The 12,325-nt window shown below is 34.7% G+C and overlaps 2 protein-coding genes across 3 annotated transcripts in view; one reads left to right on the forward strand and one right to left on the reverse strand.

Annotated features, from left to right (window-relative positions):
- LOC126887199 (uncharacterized) overlaps window positions 1–12,325 on the forward strand; it is a 505,416-nt gene that overhangs the window by 209,950 nt on the left and 283,141 nt on the right. The gene's annotated exons all lie outside the window — the stretch shown is intronic.
- Window positions 1–12,325, reverse strand: part of LOC126887201 (facilitated trehalose transporter Tret1-like) — a 30,277-nt gene that overhangs the window by 6,616 nt on the left and 11,336 nt on the right. Inside the window, exon 2 of one of the 2 annotated variants that reach the window (XM_050654599.1) lies at window positions 10,273–10,589. The exons of the other annotated variant lie outside the window; for it this stretch is intronic. Within the exon in view, the coding sequence (XP_050510556.1) occupies window positions 10,273–10,333 (61 nt within the window). The 5' untranslated portion in view covers window positions 10,334–10,589. The remainder of the gene's footprint in view (window positions 1–10,272; window positions 10,590–12,325) is intronic. 2 annotated transcript variants of the gene reach the window in all.

Raw genomic sequence — 12,325 nt, forward strand, 5'->3', positions numbered from 1 at the left:
GCCACAAAATATGCTTCTCTCCCGTATTTCTCACAAGTCACTAACAAGCTTACGAAACTGTTCAAAAATCTACCTTAAAATAGCCCTAAAAACACCAAAAACTGTCGGGATTTTTTTTAAAGCCCAAAACTCCATTGACCTTTTTGGAACATACTAATGTTGTGTATAATATTCCCCTGTGCTGAGTGCCACTCCTGCTACATTGGCCAGACCAGCTGCTCGCTTCTAGGTCGTCTAACTTTTCACAAAAGAGACATTAGGTCAGTGGCGTAACCAGGGGAGTTTGGAGGTTATAACCCCCCATTGGAATGTACTTTGAGCTCTATACGCTTAACACCATTACTATTCCATGCCCCCCAAAGATCCTCCAGTAGTTGTAACGCCCCCTTATGATCATCCTGGTTACACAGTTGCATTAGGTTGTCCAAATTCTCTTGTGCTCTTGCACAACATGCCATTTCCACTAAACATCAGATACACTTCACGAAAATCAAAATACACGCCAAACATTAAAATTTTCTTGCGATTAACTTATGATAAATTTATTGTAGTGTGACCTACAGATTACAAATAAATGGAAATATTTATTTCATAGTTATAGTAGTTGTACTCATTTTACCGCAGATTATATAATTTACACAATATTATCATTCATTTAAAAGCCTTGAGCAACTTTACATGGCACCTTAAGACTGGTTTATTTTTGATTTTTTACAATCTTGCGTCTAGTATATTTATTGATATTCCAGTATTTCTAGTATGTCTGTCTATATTTAATTTAATATATTATCTACTATTATACAAAAATTAAAAGTTGTAGCAATTACAGTAAATAAAATTGTGTGGTTTAACTTGACCAGATAAAATTTGTTAAACAGGGCAGGTGTAGAAAAACCGACAAATTTTAGAGCTAAGTAATAATTTCGCATCTTTTCCGATTAAAACCACGCCGCAAATGATTGCAGAACCGAAGGGAACGAAAATGTTGTACAACGTCTTAACTAGAGGTCATACTTCACCTCGAATCAGAATAAAAAGGTGCGGTCCAAAAATCTGGTCGGTGCAGGATCAGAAAAGAAAGAGCACACATGTCATGCTTGCTTCCTAGTTATTTCCGATTTTACATTGGTCTATCTTACCATCGATCGTGAACGATACTGTGCTTATAATGTTGAAACATGTTTTAAGAAAGAAATCTAATTAAAAAAGAATGGTTGATAGAGAACAGTGAATAATGGACACAGAAAAGACCCGAAGAAGGAGAATTTGTTATAGCTTTACCTCATGTGTTTTATTGCGCTCGACAAGCGACGCGCAGAATGAATACGAGTAGTCTGCAATTTCGGTGTATGATCAGAGCTGACAACATAGATGGGTGGGAGTAAGATTGGTTACGAGACGGACAAGTATGACCTACGACATTCACAAGCCACAGTCAATTCACCTGTCATACAGTCGTCCGGCTGTATGATCGTAGTCGTATAGGAAGGTTGCATGACAGGTGTGTCCATGCCTTAACTCGGAAGTGACCGCTCGGATTGCCAACAGAGCAACTTTTGCTATGATTTCGGAGCGCCTACACTATCCTCTACAAAACAGAAACATAGTTTTATTTCTTTGCGAAACGCAGAAACGAAAAAAACTAAAAAAATTACCAATTGCGTTATACCATTGAACATCTTCTTCAGTTTACTTCTTCTACTTATTTTTTGCCTCCACCCTTGTATATCTGTGGCTGCTCTTCTCCAAACACGGACTCCTAAAAGTGCTTGTGCGTCGCTGCTTACTGTGTATTGCCAGCGCTTTCTTGGCTTTCCAATCGGTCTCTTTCCCTGCATTCTAGCGTTCAGTGCTCTTTTTGGCAGCCTATTCTCTCCCATTCTTATTACATGCCCGGACCATTGCAATCTTTGTATTCTAATGAAGTCTGACAGGAGTGTTTCGTTATAAAGTGGATAAAGCTCGTTGTATCAAATTCTGAAGATTCCGTTTTTCCTCACAGGTCCTAGTATATTCTCCTCAGTACTTTCCTTTCGAATGTGTAGAGTTTGTTTTTGAATGTTTCTTTCACGTTGAATTAAGGTTTTATCTCATCTTTGTATGCGAGAGGGCAAAATAAGCTCTGTTTGCCTGCGTTATTCTCTTCCGTATTTCTCCATCTTGTGATCCGTTGGCATATATTTCTACTCCCAGGTATGTAAACTTTCCAACCGATTCAATATCATTTTCACGTATAATGTTTGTGGGACTATATTTTTTCTCGCCTGTATCATTATTTTTGATTTTTCTGTATTAATTTCCAGACCTAGCCTTTTCGTTTGGCTTTGGTTTACGCCAGGTGTTAAAGAGATGGGATCCTACTTTTAGTTATAAATTACTTATAAACAAATAAAATTTTCCGATCATTTCCACGAGTTAATGTGTGGATATTCAGAAGTTCCTTCCATTATGTTCCTCTCCATACCGTCCCTCGACAAAAGATGGTCTGCTCAACGCAGATTGCATATTATTATCGCGGAACGGAACAACGTGGAATGAATTGGAACGGAATCGAATCAGCTGAATTGATAACTAAGAAATTTTTCCGTATAAACAAATGCAAATAACAAACAAAAGATAAACTGTGTCAACATTGGTTTTATGTCTGCTAGGCGTCGGAAATGGAATACTGCTTTTGCGGTAAGTGCGGTATTCTTATTGTTGAATTAGATCAAAAGGATTGTCAAATATGTTTAAAAATATTGTAAGATAGTAGTTAAAAGATTGTAGCAAAATAGAGTCGAATTTAGATTTGGTAATTTTCCAACATAGATTTGGTAACAACATAAAATAATCTTATCGGGTAAACTATTGATTCATTTTAAACCAACCGTATCGTCTATCCCAAATGAATGACCTCATTTAGAATAAATATGAATGGTTTCTTGATTGTTTATTGAATAATTATTATTAAATACTTTTTATCACTATTGTTTTAACATTAAATATTGATCTAACGATTGCAATTATTAACCAAGTTAGCTAAAGGTAAAAAACAAATACAGAAAACCAATAGAGCAGCAAGATATCTAAGCAATACATTCTGGAGAAACAAACACATTAGAATCAAAACGAAGACAAAAATTCACAAAACGGCTATAAGACCAATAATGACATAAAAGGCTGAAACGAGATCTGATACATCCAAAACAGAGACAACAGAAATACAACTACTAAAAAGACTCATTGGAACCACACTGAGGGATCGAAAAAGAAGTGACGAAATCAGAACAGCAGCAAGTTGAAAAAATAGGCGATTGGATACTGAAGAGGAAAAGAGAATGGAAAAATCATATAAGCAGAATGACAGACGATAGGATACTCAAGATAGCAAGAGACAAATCGCGGGTAGAAGTGTAAGCCGACCACAGAAAAGATAGAATCCAGTGACATAAAATTATGTCACTGGATTCATTTGAACCTCCTTACACATATAAACATGACAAACGCAGCAGAGGACGATCACCAACACGCTGGATGGACGATATTAACGGAATATCAAAGAAATGGCAACAAGAAGCACAGAACCGTGAAGAGTGGCGAAGAATGGGAGAGACCTATGTCCAGCAGTGGACAGAAGAGGTTGCATGATGATGATGATGACACATATAAAACAAAAAATAACAGAACACCTGAAACACCTGACATTTAAATACCTTGGAATCAAGAGTTAGATGTTGACAAAATCAAGCAGAATCAAATCTTAAGTTCAATACAAGAAGGAAGGAGTAGGAAAAACAAGGAGTACCTAAAGAAATCAGGAACACGTGCAAGACAGACAAGATAAATGAGTAGATAGACACAGAAAGGTAGAATCCTTCTTCTTTTCTTAAAGTGCCGTCTGCTCAATGGAGGTTGGCTACTACAATAGCAAACTCTTGTCTGTCTTCAGCTGTTCTTATTATCTCTTCAAAATTTAGCCTTGTCCATTGTTGGATGTTTCTTAGCCACGATAGTCTTTTCCTTCCTGGTCCTCTCTTTCCCTCGATATTTCCTTTCACTATTAGTTGAGCATATTGGTACTTATTATTTCTCAGTATGTGGCCTAGGTATTATGTTTTTCTAACTTTCACTGTGTTGAAAAGTTCTCTTTCCTTGCTTATTTTATGCAGTACCTATGTCTTCGTTTGAAGTATGCAATGTCCATGAAATTTCGGGATTCTCCGGTAGATCCAGATTTCAAAGGCCTCCAATTTATTTACGGTTGATGTTTTAAGGGTCCATGTCTCAACTGCATAGAGAAGAGTCGACCAGACGTAGCATTTTGATATACGTAGTAGAATTTTGAGTTTTATTCTAGAATCACAAAGCAGTTTTTTTATTTTTTCTAAAGATTTTCTGTCCTGTTCTATTCTCGATCTTATTTGTAGATCAGGATTTAGGCTGCTATCGATCCAACATCCCAGGTACTCGAATCTGCTGACCTGTTATAAAATGTGCCCGTTTGTTGTATAAGGTTGAGGTACATTCTGGTTTTTTTCAATTGACGTCACTTTGGTTTTCTTAATGTTTATTTTCCTACCAACTTGCTCACAGGTCGAGTTGGTCTTGTCGATGAGTCCTTATATTCACTGGACAGGTTAAGGTGAAAAGGAGAAGAATTTATTTTTTTAGAGAAATCAAGGAAATCGTGTATGGTGGTCCATAAATCTGCGTTGATTTATTGCCATCGCAAAGATAATAAATAGCTAATATTCTCGATATTATCGATGAAAATAAATAACAAACTAGACACGGGTAGCAGAACTCTTTGAAAAAACGGGAAAACAGAAATACTTAACATATCAAGAACAAATTTTAAAATAATAAAAAAAGGACGCATAAACATACTACAGTAAAGTAAGAACGTTAAAAAAGGCTTTCCCGACAACACAATCGTTGTCTCTCCCTAACAGGTGCTCAAATATTACCGGCAGAAGTACTTCAGGTATTAATTTCAAACTGTAATGTTACAGGTCCGGACGGAAGTACGATAGAAATCTTAAAGTATTTATTATGATAATACTAATTACTAATTACCAGATATTAACAGAAACACCTATAGACTGATGTCACACTGACACCAAATGTCAAACGATCTTTAGGATTTGAAGATATAAACATAAAACCTTCCAGAAGGGCGAAAAAAAGTTACAAAAAAGATCACTCGTGTGATCTCCCAGGAACCAACTAAAAAAAAGGTCCATAAATTCAAAGTAGACTAAATTAAAAAACACATGTGTTGCATGATTTTAGAACATTAGTATTGGTAGTTTTCTAACATCCACTGAAATAACATATGTTATTAATGTTATTAATATATGTTTCTCATAAAAGTTTGTTTCTCATATTATAAGTTTTATATCAGGTAAAAATCCTCATTTTTAACGGTTTTTATTTTTTGGCTTATTATAAGAAGACTCGGGAACAGCAATGATGAAGCAAATATTTGAGTCACAAGTATAAATACCACTCTAAATATACATAAACACAGTGGCGGCCGGTCAGGGTCGGCAGTGCCGACCCATACATTTATGGACACATTGTAGATTTTCTAAATATTTATTTTAATCGTGAGTTGATGATATTTGTTTCTGTAAAATAAAAAAAGATCTGTGAGATAATACAGACTAAATTTTATTCATTGTTGTTAAAAGAATTCGATCAATCCGATACGTTAAAAGTGATCCCTACGCGTAAGAAACTTTTCAAATTAATAATCCCAGCCATGCATCCGATTGCGATTGTGTCAATTCTTTTTTATAAGATCTGCTTCGACAGGGACGGCGAGCCGTCCCTAGATTTACGATTTACTTGTAAGAAGCGCTGTGGAATATTAGCCGATAGGCAACCAATTATACATTTCATCACAATTTCACCCGTATTTGAAGAGTCCGGCAGATACCGGCAGAAATCAATCTGCCGATCGGTGATGGGCAGACACCAGCAAGGCATGTACCAAGGCACGTACCCTGCTAATGGTGCGCTCGAGATGAAATTAATTATGAAATAATTTAATAGCTTTTGGAATTTTAAATCTCGGTTAGTTTTCACTGTAGCAGATCTTCGTAAACAGCTTTTGGAAGTTTTCAATTTTATTAATAAAGGCGACAATTTTGTAAGTGATGATATCTCGATCCGTGAAGCAATCGGTTTGAAAACTTTACTAAATGATTATTCTTTTAATATTTTTTTACATATTTCTAAGAAAGTGTTTACCCAAACTGATGTGATATTCAATGTGGTTCAAAAATAGAATAAGAAAGCTGGTAAAAAATCTCAGAGATAGTAATTTTCAATATATACGCAGTGACGTTTTGGATTCGCTTGATATTTCCGAACATCCCCACAAAAGACAAAAGTATGAAACAGATCTCGAAAAACAAGTATATTTTGAAATTTTTGATACTATTATTACTTGTGCAATTAGATAGGTACTCATTTTTTAAAATTTTGAAGATTTGCAAAAATTTAAAAGTTACGCCAAAGAATTTTCAAAATATCTATTAGACAAGTGTATTAAAACTATCCATAATTCTTTAATCAAATAAACTAAGGAAATTAATTAAAAGTTTTATATGCTGATCCAAATATTTTCGGAAGATGGGATAAGTTACAAAATATGTATAATTTTATATACTGCAATTCATTGCAACAAACTGTTCCCGAAATTAATAAATTATTATCATGAATTCTCTCATTGCTACCAACTTTTGCCTTAAATTAACGGGATTTCTCTTGTCTCAAAAGTGTCAAAACGTATTGTCGAAACACCATGAAACAAAAGAGAATGTCAAGCTTTTCTCAAATGTCAATAGAAAAAAACTATTAAAATCTCTCCAACACGTTAATAAATTTTACGATGATGTTATTGCCCATTTTGCTACGTGCAAACAACATAGACTAAAGTTAATTTATAAACATGTCTAGGCTCTAAGTCTATGTGAAAAAACAAAAAAAAAATTAAAAAAAAAAAGAAAAACCAAAAATCTTCTATGATGATTGAAGCCTTTTAATTAGATGGTATACCTATCTGAGGAGACAAAAACCTTGCCGACCCTGTCCCTAAATCCACGAGCCGCCACTATATAAACAACAATATTCCACACTAAAATCTATACTGAGAATACAAGTTGCCAATATGGAAACAGATATTGCAAGTTTCAATTAGCACATTGCGTGAAGTATGCTGTTATATACACAAAATCAGCACATACACTCACTCTCTAAAAATACAGGTGTGTATAATTTTTTTATGCTCTTACAGCCTCCTGTACTTTAATCTCACGATAATCCCTTATAATCCCACGAGCCATGTTAATATCTAACGTTCGCAACGGACAGTGCACTTGAAGAAGAAGAATTCCACAAGATTTCTCCATTTTCGTAGAATGTGCATTTGCTGTCCATTTTGCGCATTTTACTGAGATGATATCTAAATGAAGAGTATCCATTGAGAACATTTATAATTACTCTTATCAAAAGACTCTTTCATTAACTGGACTACAAGCAATCTCGTCATCAGCAATTTCTGTAAACCGTGCCATCTGGAACAAAGGCACTTCGTTGAGCTTTACCAGTTGCTTAAGAGATTATTTCCAACTGCAAAATCACTATACTAAATGTACAATCAAGAAGCAGTAGAAATAAACAAACCAAGACCCGTTAAATGCTACTAGGAGCACTCCCGAATCGGAAATTCGGGATGTAAATGGGAATCGGGAATCAGAAATTCGGAATGAAATCGGTTTTAACTTGCTTTTTGGTTAAAAACTAGTTTGGGACCCGTTCTATAGGCAACTCTATTTACATTGTATCATCTCTTGTGTTCCATGTTTGTTATTTCAAATTTCGTCCAAGGTTCGTTGTCATGTCGTTTTAATGACACTGACAACCCTCATATTTCATTCTCAAAATGGTGGTAGAAATGTCATAAAAGGCAAAGAAGCTTCAAAATTAAATGATTTTTATTCCAAATCAAATCTTCCTCTTGGTTTTTGGATAAGATCACCGTCCTCCCTCTGGGAGCTTCAAAAAAGCCTATCGCCGGCGATGACACTAAGGCTGACAACAATGGGACCATGAAATCTAGGATGCAACAACTACCACCTTCAGCTGCCGGGGCCAAGGGCCGAAGATCCGCCCAGGCCTACATAGTGTCTTACCATCGATTGTTCGAAGGGTTTTCATTTCTGTTGTTTCTAATTCTAATACGTATAGACCAGGGTAATAAGACAAAAATATACCCTGTTCGTGACACTTCAGCAGCCAGGGTACTGAAGCGTTTTTTCGACAAGTAATACCTATAGGAACAAATTGTAACTATTTCCTGCGTAGGATCTAGCGGCCATTTTTATTTATAAACAATTAACTGTCAAAAAATGGCATTTTCCCATTTTTTTTCAAATCAATTGAAAACAATGAAACTTATGATTTCTTTAGTACAAATATCTTTGAGATTATAGAAAAAGCTTTAAAATGACATATTGCAAAGTTTGATATATTATACTCATTTATTGTTAATATAATTGAGAAAAAAGGTCGGAATTGCAAAAAAAAAATATTTTCGCAATAACTGCTGTAAAAATTAGTGTACAGGTTTCAAATTTTTGTCAAGTGAGGGTTCTTTGGTGCTTAATATGTGATAAAAATTTCAAAGCGATTAATTCAATTGTTTAAATTTTATTCGAATTGTTTATCTCAGAGAGCATTTTTTTTGCAATAACATAAGTCAGAAAAAAATGACGTTAGGACCATTCCACAGGTGTCAAATGAAAGAGCATGAGCTATATTTTCAACTTGGTTTAGAGAAAGCGAATAAAAAATGCATTTATTAGTAATAAATAATTATGCAAAAGTATGTAAATCTTCCCTTATAAACTTTTTGAATAACTTTTTCCAAAAAAATAACTTTTTTTACCCTGTTTTAAGTGCACAACTACCAAGTAATGTTATTTATATCACACTTGATTAAAAATTGTAATAAATATATATAATTTCTTATATAACAAAATAAAAAGTTTATAAGGAAAGATTTACGATACTTCTGCATAATTATTTATTACTAATAAATGCATTTTTTATTCACTTTTTTTAAACCAAGTTGAAAATATAGCTCATGCTCTTTCATTTGACACCTGTGGAATGATTCTAACTTCATTTTTTTCTGACTTATGTTATTGCAAAAAAATGTTCTCTGGGATAAACAATTTGAATAAAATTTAAACAATTGAATGAATCGCTTTGAAATTTTTATCACATATTAAGCACCAAAGAACCCTTATATGACAAAAATTTCAAAGTTGTACACTAATTTTTGTAATAGATATTGCGAAATTAATTTTTTTTGCAATTCCGACCTTTTTTCTCAATTATATTAACAATAAATGAGTATATCAAACTTTGTAATACGTAATTTTAAAGCTTTTTCCATAATCTCAAAGATATTTGTACTAAAAAAACCATAAGTTTCACCGTTTTCCATTGATTTGAAAAAATAGGGAAAAATGCCATTTTTTGACAGTTAATTGTTTATAAATAAAAATGGCCGCCAGATCCTACGCAGGAAATAGTTACAATTTGTTCTTATAGGTATTACCTGTCGAAAAAACGCTTCAGTACCCTGGCTGCTCGAGTGTCATGGAAAAAACCTTATTACCCTGGACTAGTATTACACTTTCATATAATACTCTGTTTTATTTGATGATACTCTATAACCAACATCCTATGAGAACTTATTTACTTTTTAAACACCAATACTTGTAAAAATTTCAGAAAAAAAAATAAATTAGATATGATCGATCTGATCTTCAATACTTTTTTTATGTTTAAGCGTATGGTAAATAAAACAGTTTCTAATACCAGTACAACTCATTAAACTTTTTGACACTATTAACAATCGAAAAGAACTAACCCAACCTTTTTAAAAGAGAAAGTTAATTATATTAGACAGAGATCCACATCCAAACTGTGCCGCTAAAAATGTAGACAGCGAAAAATATATTGATATCATGGTGAAGTAATAAAGGAATACATATTAAAAATGTATTTAAAATTATTCAAAATATTGTCGTAATACACTAGATTTTATCAGAGAAAATTATTAAACTCAAATCAAACTTTCAAGTATTTACAATAATAAATATTTATCAGTCATTAATATATCCATTTATTAAGATATTACTTAATAATCTCAACACATAACAAATTTTAAGTATGGGTCAATTTATTAAAGAAGAACACTTCACGACATACTTTTAACAAGCTCGGAAATCGCTTCATAGCTGCTGGTGACTATTATGCCAAACACCTTCATTGGGGATCAGGAATCATTGTCCAAAAAAACAATTTACTAACGGAGTCCACCGGTCAACTGACGTACTGGCCTACCGACACGAAAAGTGCCTGATCTCATCCACTTTTGTATTGTCAAAGGTATCTCTCTGCTACTTCCCTTCCCAATGGAAGGTAGCTTAAATCATCCTAATCCATAACCCAGCAAAGACTCAACCCAACCTTCATGCTATCGCCCTATCAGCCTTCTGCCTTCCAAAGTGTTTGAAAGGCTTCTCCTGAAAAGAATAGACACTGTTATTACAGAAAAAAACCTATTACCAATTTGGATTTCGACAACAATACGGCACAATCGAACAGGTTCATAGGGTAGTCAGAACCGCAAGTGATGCACTCGAGAACAAGAAATATTGTACAGCAGCCTTCCTTGATGTATCCCAAGTCTTCGATAAGATATAACATAAAGGACTAATATCAAAACTTAAACGACAACTGCCTCATCCAATCTGCATGCTCCTACAATCATCTGCCTCACCGGCAGATCGTACCAGATAAAACTTGAGAGAGACTCTCACTATTCGACATCCCATCCACTCCGGCGTACCCTAAGGAAGTGTCCTTAGACCCACACTGTACCTTCTGTTTACATCAGATATACCAACTTCAGATCGTACATCAATTGCAACGTATCCCTTGCAACGAAAATCCGACCCTAGCCTCTCAGATACTACAAGTCACCTAAATAGACTTGAAATATGGTTCAAACTGTGGAGAACTAAAGTTAATAGCTCCAAGCCAACACACATTACGTTTACAAAATCAATCCAGCTGTAATCTTTAATAACACGCCACTGTCAATAAAAAGTGACGTCAAATACTTGGGGAATTACCTAGACATCCGCCTAACATGGCATAAGCATATTATGTATTTGGAACAAACGACTGCAACTGGGACTCGTATATAGAAAGACGTACTGGTTCGTGAATCAAAAATCACGCCAACCTCTAGACAATAAACTGCTTATCTACAAATTGTGTACTGAAACCCGTCTGGACGTATGGCATCATACATCATCAAGTGCCACAATAGACTGCAGGTTTACCCAAACATATTGGACACCAATCTTCTGACAACCCCACAGAACAGAAGAGGAAAAAAAAAATACTTTTGACCTTAACACTAGAAACTAATTAATCATTCCAATTATTATTGTACTTTTCAAATTATCCTTCTTCTTCTACTTCTTGGAGATGTTTCGACTGTTTAATTCTGAAGCTACCTCTGGTTAATCTCCTGGGAGGTAGATTGTCAACTATCCCTCCATCTTCTAGGTGGTCTTCCGGGGGCCTTGAATCGGGCGGGTTGTTTTGTATGGCAATTTTTGGGAGTCTATTCTCATCCATTCGTCTTACATCGTTGTACCACATCATCTTGCGCTGCCTTCCCCATCTTACAATATCTTGAATTTTGCATTGCTCTCTAATGTTTGTATTTCTCACCCTGTCTCTTCTTGTTTTCCTCACTATTGTTCTTAGGGTATTCATTTTAGCAACCCTTAGCATCTGTTTCGTTTTGTTGGTGTCTTCGGGCACTTCTGTGCCATATGTCATGATAAGTCGTATGCAAGTCTTGTAGACTCTAATTTTACTATCTGTGTGCATATACGAATTTGACCCGACTATCTCCCGTAGAAATCCTGACAACTCAGATGCTTTGTTGATCTGACTCCTCATGTCCTTTACTGGGTCATGGGTACTTGACCCAGTAAAGTAAAATATCTATGCCCAGATATTTGAATTGCATCACCTGTTCTATGGGGTTGTTCTCAACCACTAACTTACAACATCTGAGTGGATCTTTTACTATTGTCATACATTTAGTTTTGTTAGTAGAAATGTTCATATTTAGTTGGCGGCTTATTTGAAAGAACTGAAAGAGCTGTCTCTGAAGATCATCTTCTGATTCCGAAAATAATTGCTGCATCATGTGCTTAACACATCATACCAATTCTTT

Source organism: Diabrotica virgifera, chromosome 6 (assembly GCF_917563875.1).
Source record: "Diabrotica virgifera virgifera chromosome 6, PGI_DIABVI_V3a".
NCBI classification, from domain to species: domain Eukaryota; kingdom Metazoa; phylum Arthropoda; class Insecta; order Coleoptera; family Chrysomelidae; genus Diabrotica; species Diabrotica virgifera.